A 13,752-nucleotide genomic window follows, 5' to 3' on the forward strand; every position below is an offset into this window, starting at 1 on the left:
AATTATTGAAGATATATTTTTCTCCCTCATTCTAGTGCATTTACAATAAAAATGGGCTAATTTTCTATTCAGATAAATAAATGTGCTCCTAAAAAGCTCTATTTTTACTCTGCCCAGTAAGTAACAACTATTTGAGTCTAACATTCATATTGCCACGTATCTGATGTCTAAAATGTAATGATTTAGAATGTCCTATCGCTCTTCAGTGTTACTATGGCCGTATAATATATCGTCCTCTCCCTCCAGCCCTTGCATTTTGTATATCTAATGCTGCGTCCATGTTGATAACTGCATTTGTTAATTGTTGTGGGGTTTTTTGTTTTGTTTCTACATGATGAAGGTGTTCTAAATGGAAAAACATAGAAAGGAAACTATGTACATTCCAGAGGATACCAGTTTGAAGAATTTACGTGCTATATATATAATATATAGACAACTGGGGTTCTGCTATTTCCCCGTTGGTTGAAAGAGAAGAATACATCTAAAGGTTGTGTAAAGAGAATGAATGGGGAGTCACAAGGCTGAACAGCACATCTAACTTCTAATAACTGCTGTCAGATGGTAACCAGACTACACTTACCACTGTAAGAATACAAAGTTAGGCACAAATTATATGATGGCTTCTTGAGGAAATACTGTAAACAAAAGCAGAGAAACGAGGAAAGCTATGTTCAAAAGTATTGGAGTTCAGTGAGTAAAACCGCAGTAGCACTTCAAGTACATACAGTTTGCCAGCGGAGCCAGGTTTCAGACACATGGCATAAATGAGTCATTTCCAATTGAAATGACAGATATCAAATCACAGAAAGAAACGTATGACAGTACTTTCAACTGATGCCCATAATCCTGCCTGGCATGCTTTCTAAACCACTTATAGGTTCAAATACAGTTTAGCCCAATCTCAAATGATTTTTTTCCTAAATTTTGCTTTTTTTTTTTTCCTACTCAAAAACACCAAATGGACCATTGTGTTTCTGTTCTGATCCCACATATTGCCTACTAGCATGCTATTTAAAGGGCGTCTGCTAGTCCTCAGCAAGTCCTCAAAGTTAGTATAATTCATACTTACACAAAAAGTGTGTGACAATGAGTCAAGGCCTGCTGTCAGTGTAGACAAAGCGACTCCACTTATCACTCATGCCAGACTCACACGAGGGCTACAGGAGATCTCCTCCTGATCTCACTTTCATCCTGAGAGCTGAACCTCCCGTTGATTACATGGGTAACAAAAACAAAATTGTAGTCCCATCTTTGGCTGTTACAAGGATGCTTGTGTGAAACTGGTCAAATTTTGCACATAATTTCCTTTAAAGTTTTTTCTGTTGTTTTTTTTGTTTGTTTATTTACATATAACCTGAAAAATACTGGGACATAACCCACTGTGCAACATGCTTTTGCTATTTCACCCAAAACAGAATGAGCGTCACCTGCACCTGGAAGTGGTCTAGCTAGGTCTCCCTATGGCATGCAATAGTCAGTCCTACTTTCCTAAGCAGCCACTTTCAGGCACTGTGGAAAAAGAAGAAAAATAAACAAGAAAAAATGGCAGGGAAATAAATCGGAAAAAATAGCTGAAAAGGCTGACAATGTTATTGTCACCAATGTAATAATTATTAGCATTGGGTCCCCAATTCTATATCCTTCACTGGCAGTTTAAGTCCCAGGGAAGATGTTCCCAGTGGATCGATCATATTCATGTAACGTTCACCACGGTGCTTGGCCAAAAACGGGCCCCAGTCTGGCTGCGGAGAACACACCAACTTGAGTCGCTGCAACGTTAGAGAGAGAAAGAAGAGTCTCATTTGAAGTTACTGAGCAGAATTACAGTGCGGAAGAAATAAGAGGAGGCTCATTTGAGGTTATTGACAACGACCCTGCAATGCTCCACTGCTCAGTGTTTGTTTTGCACAAAGTTTGCAAGATTAATAGAGGATAAAGTGCCCAGATTTTAATTATACATTCTCCCTCACACCATATGAGGGGAGCTCAGACCTACTGCTGCAGATTGCCAGGCTCACTTGCTGAAGGACATGTGCACAATTACTTAGCCCAATTGCCTAAGCAGTGGGTAACTGCATTAAAATAATTGGTTTTCTGTTTAGCATATTTCCCAGAAGTATACAAATGACCAAAAAGTAGTACAATGCTATGAACGAACAAAAATTTTAATTTTGAGATGACAAACTATTTCACTTCTACTTGCAGCAGAAAGAAAGAGGAGAACGTTGATCTGGCAAACAACCAAAATCTTCTCATCTTTCCGCTGATTTTTTTATTGAATATATAATATGATTGGCTATTTACAGATAAAAAGGAAAGAAAACATATTTCTGATGACTTAAGCGGGAACAATTATAGGTTTATTACCTAATAAAGTGAATCAGGCCTCTCTATCAGTTATTTTAATCTCCGCTTAATTACCAGTTTGCAACCCTTACCTCCCAGATCAACCATAATAATTTTATGCAGCAGACTCCATGTTCAAAAAATACTGGGCTAGGGATGAAATAACTGCAGCAAAAGCCCCTTCAAAACAGATCAGACTTTTTGGTGTTTCTTTGGGTGCACTACTGGAGGGACAGTAAATAAAGCACCCTATTTTTTGAGGCATTACATACTCCCGTCCCACACAGGTAAGTTGGAAGATTTGAAGGAGAGCTATTTATCTCAGTGAGAGAGACTTATGAATAGATGAACAAACAAGTCTAATTTCATATTAGCTCATTTCCAGTAGGAGTAGTTATCTCTCCTGCCCTGTGTGCTCCAACATGCTCTACACAAGGGCTGAAAGGCCCTTTAGACAAGTGGCCTTGTTGCCTAGTGCCAACTGTGTACTTGGATGCTCTCCCCAGGGTGTCCTGCCATTTAATATTAAACTCCTTTGCTCTGTATGAAATGGAAAAACATGATCTTCTCCCTTAGGCATTGTAGCGTGACATATTGAGAGACCAACAGATTATTCTATTTTAGTACATTTTCTCTCTCCATCTTTTAGGCATATAACAGCCCCGATGGATTTTGCAGGAGAGCCGAACTGCAAAAACTGCTATGAAAAGGAGATGACTGTCTGTTCCTTATCCCAAGGAGGGAACAGCACAAGCAGCATGCAGCGAGGAGAGGACACAACTGAGAAAGCCTCTAAGGCCACAAACAAAAGCACTGAACTTCTTCAGATGACAAGGTGAAGGCAACGAAGGAGTGAAATGCTGACATGGGAAAGACTTCTCTGTGCTGCAGCCCACAAGGAATTGGGGAGCCAGCAGGACAGGAACACTCGTGGAGAGGCAGTGGTGGCAGCAGCTGCAGTGCTGGGCACAGAGAAACAGAGCAGAAGGGGACCGCCGCACTTTCGGAGTGGTGGGGGGAAGCAGCAGGGACCTGCTGCATACCACAGCATAAAAATAAAATGCCACCTGTTTTTTTGTTTTTCAAGCCCAGGTGCCAGAGAGGAACAGTTTATTCAGTCAGCTAAGGTTTATAATAACTCGTTTGAGCTGTAGAGCATGATGTCTTTTCATCTTTCTTATTCTTGGATGTCATGAAGCAGCACAACCTTCTGTAATGCCCGCCCCCCGCATGACTTTGCAAAAAGGCTGGCAAAGCTAGGAAAACAACTTTCTTCCACTGGCACCATTTTCAGGGCTTATGAAATTTGTGACTTCTTCTAGTTCTCATAAAAGCAATCACTTAACAATTTAGGAGCATTTTGTTGAGGAATAGGGAATAGAAGGTCTGCGTTTTAAATCAACCGAGCATCTTTCTGCAACACAATAACTAGCTTACCAGAAAGCAATCTTAGCACCATTAGCCATTCAATATTACAAAAATCAATGTAAAATAAAACAGACAGTCTCCTGTGACCATATTTTTGAGCAGCAAAAAGACACAAGAATTACCTCAATAAATTTGCCTGGGGCTAGATGCATTTTTATCACAAACATAACTGGGATCCAAATAACCGAGCAGGCCAGCATCAGCCATCCAAGCACCATGGACCAGCCCGGGTAGTGGTAAGCTCCGTAAGTCATTGGTTCCCATTGGTAAAAACTGAAGCAAAGAATAAACTGGAAACAAGGAAGGAAAATAAATGTTTGAGTAAGGAAAACAAACCTGCTTTGCAGCACTCAGTAAGCATTCACGCACATAGCTGCTCTATGTGGAATATAGATCAAAGTACATGCACCTAGGCAGGGTGCTCTCGCAAACTGTAACAAACAGGTCTGAGACTGAATCTAATGAGCTTTGTGGAAATCCTGCAAAACCCCACAAAAATTACCGCATTCATGGCAGAAGAACTGAAATTAGAATCTTGCCCCTAGAGTAACAGGCTTTATTACATGGTCTATTGGCAGTTTTACCTAATGTGATTATGCTAAGTTAGTCCATTTCATTTACAGTATGAATAGCAATACATCTGCTTACATTTGTGCATAATTCAGTAACTTTCGGGAAATGCCTGTGCTAACAATAATTGCACGCAGAAGATTTATAGCAGTATAGCTAGGTGAAAGCACATATAAAATGATCAGTTTTATTTCCAGATATGTGGAGTAATTGAAAGTCTAATATTAGACTATACAAATGTATCAAATATTAGCTTTACAGAGGCCATAATAGAAAAAAACGTATTGCTCGGGTTTGCTTTGTCCATTTCCATTCCACAAAAATTGAATTATGACTGATCAGTCTCAAATTATTTCTTACCCTAAGTTGACTAAATATTACAGTTGGAGTGAACAGCAACAGAACGTGCAAGCTTGACTGGACCTCGTTTGCTTTCCAAATTTGCTTTCCGTAAGAGACAACATAATTTCCTATTCCCTAGTTGTGATTACTGGCAGTAGCTAAGCGTGCAAGTCTGATCAGTAAAGCAACCAAGTAATTTGCAGAAAAGCCTTATAATTCCCCTCAGAACTCTAACAATGGTTCTAAGACAGGATCTTGAAAACAGCCGTTGGAAGAAATCAGAGAAAAAAACGTGCACACATCTTCATTTTAACAAGGCCCTCGAGAAAACATATGTTCCCATTTATGCTGTGCTAATACTATTGATTAAACTGAGCTATGCCTTCAAACTTTTCAAAAATGGATTCACAAACTATACCTAAATGTGGTCAAAATCAAAGAACAGTCACCGACACATAGGTAAGGTTGATCTACCTCTTTTCCACACACACCACCACTGCACTTGAGTGATGACAACGAACTGGTCAAGTAAATCTGCACAGGAAGGGATAATACCTGCATTAGGCCTGCTGGAGAAATTCTTCTCAGCACAGGAAGTTTCTTTCCCTCACAACTCAGGGTCTTGTTGAGTTAACCAAAAGAAACCAGTCTCTTCACACAGGTATTCCTTTTTCAGTTTTCAGAAGAAATTACGTCATTCTTAAATTAACGAACACTTGAAAGAAGTAACTACCTACCCAAGCAGCCTCTATTTCAGGACAGATGGCTATCCTGAAACAGAGACTTACCAACAAGATCTGCTCAAGAACCACACACACAGGAGCTTTCCAGCACGTAAGCTGAGGCCCAACCTCTCTGAACAAAGTGACTGCAGATGACTAAACGACAAAATCAGTCACCATTTTGCCTCTCTACCTCACCCAGTTGACATCATACTCATCGTTTCAAAATGTGAGTCCTTTCAGGAGCTCTAGTATTTGTGCTTATCTTGCATATTTCCATCTATGAATACTTGTATGAAGTGTAGCTCCCTGTAAAATAATGAGGTTTCCGAGAGAGCTAAAAGAACTATTTCATTCTAGTGCCACAACATGACACGCAATCAAGGACTGTATCTGCATTTAGAAATGTAAAGGGAACGCTGTGTTAGAGCACCAGACAGGAACCACACAGCTGTTACACTTCGAGGACTACCGGACCTGAAGAAAACATGCTTGGGTAAAATTGAGAACGTGCCTTCTTTTAGATTCAGCGGAGCTCTAGATCTGAAGTAATGCATTATTGTAGACTGCGATGTGGAAATACCGTATACAACACCACAGTAATACAAGTGCTATTGCTGCTTTCCGCCCCGCTGTGCCCCGCGGGCCGCGCGGTGCCGTGCCCGCAGGCCGCAGCCGCTTCCCGCAGTGGCGCAGCGCCACCGCCCGGCCCCGCGGCCCCGCCGAGTGCAGGCCGCCTCGGGCCTGGGCATTGGGAAAGAAAAGCTCCTTTTGAAAAAGGATGGGGGGAAAGAAGAAGAGAGAAACTGCGGGGCTGATTTATAGGCGTTATTGAGAACGTAAATATTTCGACCTCTGCAGGAATAGCTCCATCTTTGCAAGTAAGACCATGTCACTCGCATTGCCACACAAGTCTTTCCAAAGCCTGTCTCTTAGATTAGTTAAATGAGTCTGTAAAATGTTTTTCCCTAACTAGGATTGCATGATTCAACCTGAGAAGAGAAGGGAAGATTATGTCACTTTCTCTCTCCCTCCACGCATATTTAAGTGTGTGTGTAAATATACCTATATATAATAAATACACACACAAATGCTACACACAGACATGTACAGAACAATGAAAAACTGCAGGCATGCAATGGCACGCCATCCCAGCACTTTGTACAGACAGGAAAAGACTACAACAGCAGCATTTGGAGACTTACTGTCCCTCTCTACCAAAATACCATAACTTAAGCTCTATTTTATCCACTACAAACATACAAGAACACGTGCAAACGCACGTCTATCCATGTACGTGTACCCAAGAGGTCATTACTACCATTCAGAAACATCACAGACAACCAAGAAACAACAACACCTTAGAAGAAGACATTCACAATGTTTTTGCTTACCGTTAAGATAGTAGGGGTCACGAAAGCCCAACAGACTCGCCAGAATTTACTTGGCTGGAATCCAATCATCATTTCTATATCTTCACAAAATCTTTGCAATCCTGTAAGCAGCGAACGTAAATGCAATTGGGGGGGGTCAAAGCAAACAGCTGCAATTTGCAACACAGCTTTTGTGATTTTCCTTGTGTCTAATTACAATAACAAATCCTGATATGTTTGTTGAAAACTCCAATGAAAGATCTAACCACAAAGTAACAAATGACACCATTATATTGGGAACCATTCCGATAAAATATTTACTTCCTATGGAGTAAAAATAAAAATAAACATGAAGACCTTTTACACAGAGATTAAATGTATTACATACTGAATACATCTCAGACTGAGGTACTGATAGCACGTGCTGGTTAGCTGCAATTCTATGCATCATTGTTCTATTTCACTGTAAAGAAAAACTTTATTAATTTTAAAATAAACTATCTATGACCTACATACACTATATATGGCCATTAAAAACTGCCAGCTGCATACCTGTGTCAGCATAGGCAATATCTGAGCTTCTTTATACCAACTATGTGACTGGAGTATGATTATATCACTTAATGTTGGAAATGATAATGTCCTGTTATTTTTCAACTGATGTTTAAGCAATACTTAGAACTATTAGAGAGCACCAATAAATATTTAAAATTCTATTTAATGTTATTTGATTAAATGGATTGACTGACATGTTAATTCTTCCCATTATTGTATTGATTGCACCTGTGTAGTTACTTGAGTTAATAAAATGCACAGGATTGGAAAATGCTATTTCAGCCATTTCTGCAATTAGCTCCTTGGTTATGCCATGCGACTGGAAAAGGCATGCTAGTCCCACTGCTGCCATTGCCCACCTAACTAAAGCCAGCCTACATTTCAGTCTTCCTCTGCATAGCTGTTTAGGTCAGTAGCCCCTACTCACTAGCACATCCATTAGTGATTTCCCCAAAAGTAATAAAAATGACATTGAAGCCTGCTCCAGCTTTTCTAACAGTGATGAGAAGCGGGAAGTCTGGGGTCCAAGGCTGAGCTCGCCCATCACACAAACATTTCAAACCCGGCCCAATTTTATTTAATAAAGCAGGTGATTGTCTCTGCCATTTAGATTTTACTCAGCATTATACTACAGCATTTCATCTAACTTGTGTGATGTGGAGACAGGGATGGAGCTTAAATATTCGAGAGAAGTCATTCAGTAAGGGAGGAAATACTCGGAAGAGAAGTAATAAACCCCTTTATGTTCTTAATGCCCTAATAGTCAGTCACTGCAGCTGCTGAATTTAAGAAGGGATAATCCCCAGGCTTGATCCACCTAATTTTGAAGCCTTTCTGTTGATACGGAAAAGAAATGAAACTATCCACCTGACTGTTCTAAGAATTAAGAATTGATGGACCACCACATAAGAAGTAATGACTCCATGTTCAGTATCTTCTGATGCACCTTTAAGAAAACAACAGGGCTTTGTGGTGCTAGGACAGCCCTAGAACCGAGCTTGGGGGGTGAGCACAGAGTAAGCCAGCCTAGGCAGATATCTTGCAAGAAAAAAGCTAAGAACTGTGTTATTTTAAGAAATAGAGGAGAAAAATCCCAAAATTAAACAATAAGGTGGTATTGCAAGATCTGCATTTGGGGAAAGAAGTACAACCTGCAGTGGATATGAGATCAGAAAATTAATCCAAAGGGACTTCGATACTTCTTCCCTCTCCCGCCCCCCAGTGTCCCTTCTTGCTGCTGCTGCAATGGAGGTATACCTCATTGGATGGTTACCATGGGCTTCTGCCTTCAAAATTTGAGCAAGTTCTGTGCAGATCTGCACGGATTTGTCTGAAACTCCAAAAGAAAAGATAGTTCCTTCTTGGAATTGTTGGCAGATATTGAGCTTCAGGTATTTTTAAATATTAGCAGTTCAGGAGCCAAATGTATGTAAACAGATACAGAGATTACACAGTAGGCATCTATTTCTCAGTGAATGATTGAAAACAGGTTCAAAAGTTCCACAGAAAATTGCAAAGGATGCTTCAGTTAATAAAACACTGATTAAATCTTAGTGCATCTGGTTTCCCTTTCAGATCAGTCAAGCCTGTTGAATGACTTTTGTAAATAAACAATATGATATTCCATATTTCAGTTTCCACTCTCAAAGGCAGGATGATGCATTCAAAGTGCTGCAGATATAAAATCCATTAAAAAGTGGAATGCAAGCTAAGACAGACATCTACTTCAATATTCTGCCACAGGTAAAACATTGAGAATTACTAACATACTCTCCACATATACACTGCAGCCGTTACCACTCACTCTGATGATGAACCTTCCCAACAACAGACTGTCAAAAAACAGGTCTAGAAGGAGCACGAATAAAGTTAAGGTAATGCATTTTCAATTTCAAGCAGTTTCCTACGGTGTTTCACTCAAGCACAAAGATCTCTGTGTTTAGTTTTGCGTTGCAAAATGCAGCAGTGGGAATTATGCTGATGATTAAATTAATACCCAGAGCTGTAAGCTATTCTTTACCAATCATACATCATAATCTAAACAATTGGAGAATAAACATCTATAGCAGCATGTGAAATAAAGAACTGCATTTGACTGGATAATGTAGCATTGACTCTACTGAAAAATAAGTGATTGCAAGAAAATAACCAAGTGTGCCTCTTTTTAATTTAAAAATCTCAACCAGCTCAGCAAGCAGAACATGTAACAAGAGCTAAAGACAGATTTATTTCATCATAAAAGCGCCTGCCACTGTTATGCCAACCTGCTTGCTACGAAGAGTACAAGCGTACAGAGAAAGGTGTCAGTGGAGTGTAAAACAAGCAATTGTCTGAGCTTGAAAATATATGGTACCAATTTTAAGCACTGCTTGAAAGAACAGAACAAGAGCAGCAGCTTCATTTATATTTGCAACATGCAAATCACAAATATACAAGCTGTATATAGATTTAATGTGGTAGAAGTAGCTATGATACATTAGTCAAGTGGATAATGACTGTAAAATAAATCCTTCATTTTTCGTGCTAAGAGTGGAAGCTCTTTTGTGTAACAAAAGGTTAATTCCAGGTAATAATCTTTGAAATCATTTAGATCAAAGACTTGACTGGCATCTGTTGATTAACAATCAGCTGGTACACAAAGCACAGAGACAATGATTTGCAATTCATCAAATCTTTGCCACATCTGATTATTTTAAAGTAATATGTAACTAAAAAAAAAAAAAAAACTCCTCCACTCAAGTCCTTCCTTAGCAGTGCTGTAACCCTTCTGTATTATGTTATGGTTTTCATTCAAATTATAAGAAATATTGAACACGTTGGACAAACCAGGCACTACCCAGAGCAATTTTGTTTGCAGATCTAATAAAAAGTTGTTCCATAAAGGCAGGTTTGTAGCTATTCTGCCACTCAGCGTTCAGAGGAGGAATAGAGCCAATATTTCCTTCCTATTTATCTTCATACTTATTTAAGAACATGCAGAACAAAGAAATTCCACAGATCTAAGTAGCTTTTGAGCTATTTAAAAATATTCTGTGCAAGGCATTTTTACCTTGCACCATGATGGCAATGGCTTAGAAGGAGTGATCATTTTGACACAGACTAAACAATGCTATTGACAACACTGGAAAGAAGAGTGACATCAAGCACTTTTAGCTGTTCAGACATGCTCTCAGCAAATGGATGAGGAGGAAGAAGGAAAAAAACAAACCCCAAAACCTTAACTCTTCTTGAGCATTCCCACTCACCATCTCTTACAGAACAGCATTAATTTTAAGCATGCTGGGAAACTGGTCGGAACAGTAACCAACCTAATCTATCAGGCAACACATACCCCGTGATATTTCCACAGGAACAGGTAAATGCTAAGCCTTGTGGAAAATGGGAGGAAGGAATGTGACAACTGTGCCTATCTTCATGGAAACTGAAGAGCAGAAAAGCAATGCAACTGGCCAGCAGCGATTTCCAGACCAGTCTTTCTGCTCTATAATCCCCAAAAATCTCTCTCTTCACTTCAGGAGATATCTCAAAGCATTACATTCAGGTCCTTTGAGTAGACTGTTTGAATGTAAAGCTGACAGCAGTTAGCAATATCATCTCACTCACAGAGATTACACTTCTAAACCCATCTCTAATTAAAATACTTGCATTTCAGGGACCTAAAAACCAAAAAGCAATTAAATCAACCAAAATGTGAATGGTCTAAACCATATTTTTGCTTTCTGTTTTGATCTTTTTCATTGTTTTGTAACATTCCCTCCCTAGGTCATACCTGAGGTAGCTTTACAACCATTTGAGCCCACTAACAGGATTGGATATCACTGGAGATAAAATACATTGCTGCATTTCCATGAAATTTGAGACAACAGGAAAGGACAGATTGCCTGTCCTTTCCATATATTCATTCCTCAAGCAAGAGCAGCAGATGTTGCATGTTTTGAGTTATGCCTGATTTTTCATACATTTATATTAGAGTAGACTCTACAAGATCAGTAGATTTAAGTATCCAGTGCACAGGACTAAGGCCTAAGATCATCCTGATACGTAAACGTCTTCAACAAAAAATCTCAGGATTGTTTAAAACTAGCTGATAGAAAATATAGTGTTCATTCCTGGCCATAGCAACAGCAGAGACAGCTTTATCTTGGTTTTCTCTAACACCAAGGCTCAGAACTTCTTTCACTTTTGAAGGCAAGTCTTCAGTGACACCAACGTACTCCAGACATAAATTAATAACCTGTTATGTAAGGAAATCACCGTATTTCCTACTACAATCATCTGGGATCCCACATTTCCGAGAATCAACTTCCTTAAAGCACTGAGCATGTTTGGGAACAGTCACCAGCTAATACCAGCTGACACAGCTACAGTGGCTTTGAAGCAATTGCATTGCTTTCCAACATTTAAGTATCCTCCTAAAAATTTCATGTATGTCAACATGGATTGATATAACTACAGTTACCACTGTGCATAATAAATCACTGAGTAGCTGCATAGTCTTAACTTTATGTTGTAGAGATGGGCTAAAGGGAAAACTGGATGTGTACGTGGAAAATAAATCCTTCAAAAGTTGTTAAATGCCAAGATACCACTTCTGGCTCAGGAAGTCTGAGCCCCAAACAGTTTGTGTGTCAAAGAGCTCCTGGCTAAGTGTCACGAAATGCTTGGTCAATGTTTACTATTTGCTAAGAATGTTCATACACTCAAAACATCAGCTTTAAGCTACTGATTGAAAAAGGACATGAGGCTGTATAAAAGGGTCTTTTGAATATACACATTTAAAGGAATCCTATAGCAATGAAGTCCCATTATGCTTCCATTCAAAATCATGTTTCTGGATTCTCAGGTTTTTTAGTAAAAAAAGTAAAAAGAAACATTACACCTTTCCAAGATACCATCTACTTGACCACATGCTAAAATGCTACTTTGACATAGGTTGTCCAATAACAGTATCTATTCTTACCATAAATGTAGGAAACTCCAACAAGCTCAAAGATGGCTATGATGACAAGAGAATAAGAAGCTGCGTAAGTGTCCACGAGCTGTAACATATACATTCCACCCTAAAGAAAAAAGGAAAAAAGAGCCATTACTTGTGGTAAGTAATCTTGAGCCTCTCTCCACATATGTCCTCATATCCCTATCCTCTAGCTAGCACTAAGGTAGGCAAAATGGACAGGAGCAGGACACAAGACTCCATCCCCAAGTACGCATCAGGCATTGATGGGACAGAGGCTCAAGCCACAGTGTTGTTGCTTCCTTCTGGCTAAATGATCATCAAATCTTCTTCTGCATGACAGTACACCTCAACAAGAAAAATGCAGAGGGAATGCCTGAGTCTGCTAGCTCAAAGCTCCTGTGAAGAAGGAGACATTGGTTTCAGTCCTTTCAGATCAAGGAATGAACTGCAAGTGGATTTTCCACCTGCAGCGTCTAACCACTAAGTATGGCATCCAAGGAAAAATCACCATTGAAACCAGGAACGCTGTAATAGTAGTGAATCCAATTCATTCCTTTAGCAGAAAGGATATCATGCCCTACCTTCAGGATAAAGGTTAAGCAGTTTAAGTCAAGTGAAGGAAGGAGTGAATCCATCCTAGGCTTTGGAACAGCAAAGTTGGGCTGGTAAGTGATGAAGTGAGGCAAAGAAAGACAAAGGCAGAAAAAAATAGATGACGAAAAGAGTAAAAATAGAGTCTGCACACATCCTCTTGAAACTGCTAAGTGTTTACAATGCTAGAAGAACTAGTGGAAAAAAGACAGCGAAGACTATCTCAATGGTAGATGACAATTTCATTATTAGCTCCACAGTTTGCCAGGACTATCAGTAAATATCCCCTCTGTACATGAGGGAAGGCACCCAAAATTATTGTGCAGGTTTATATGACACATGAACTTTTAAAAAAAAATTAATACCTAATTTATATGACTACTTCAGAGATGCTTGACTAAGGATTAATTTTAAGAGACTCAGGTTTTCAGAAAGATTTGAGCAACCAAGTCTATTAAATACATCTCAGCCAGAGTGTCCACACACAAAAAAAAAAAGCTTTCAAACTCAGTTGATGTCTTCGCTCATTCAGTGCAATTCAGCTTATTATTTTGCAACTGATTCTTGCAAGGGAAGAGAATGGCCACCAGAGGGGGACTGGGGACAGAAAGTGATGCTCAACGACAGTATCATTACCTGAGTGATCATAGGAAATCCCATGATGAAAAAGGAAATGCAGCACCCAAGAGTGAACAGTGCCTTGTGCGTACGTAAGTATTTGGGAAACTCGTCTGAAACAGAGGTCACTATAGTCTCGATAGTAGCAAACTGAAACACAAAATACAAAGATTAATGTCAGCACACAATGTAAATGAAATGGTCCAGCTGGGTATGCTGGAAAGTGAGACAGAGGATTCAGAATCCTGGG

General features: G+C 39.5%; 1 protein-coding gene across 1 annotated transcript in view; it reads right to left on the minus strand.

Moving 5' to 3' along the window:
• Positions 1–540: 540 nt before the first annotated feature.
• The window catches only part of SLC6A5 (solute carrier family 6 member 5), a 33,328-nt gene continuing 20,116 nt past the window's right edge, over positions 541–13,752 (minus strand). The window contains exons 11-15 of the mRNA XM_048050009.2: positions 13,521–13,652; positions 12,297–12,396; positions 6,803–6,903; positions 3,897–4,064; positions 541–1,769 (exon numbers count right to left, since the gene is read on the minus strand). Of these exons, the coding sequence (XP_047905966.2) occupies positions 1,614–1,769; positions 3,897–4,064; positions 6,803–6,903; positions 12,297–12,396; positions 13,521–13,652 (657 nt within the window). The 3' untranslated portion in view covers positions 541–1,613. The remainder of the gene's footprint in view (positions 1,770–3,896; positions 4,065–6,802; positions 6,904–12,296; positions 12,397–13,520; positions 13,653–13,752) is intronic.

This window comes from Anser cygnoides, chromosome 5 (genome assembly GCF_040182565.1).
Source record: "Anser cygnoides isolate HZ-2024a breed goose chromosome 5, Taihu_goose_T2T_genome, whole genome shotgun sequence".
Lineage (NCBI taxonomy): Eukaryota > Metazoa > Chordata > Aves > Anseriformes > Anatidae > Anser > Anser cygnoides.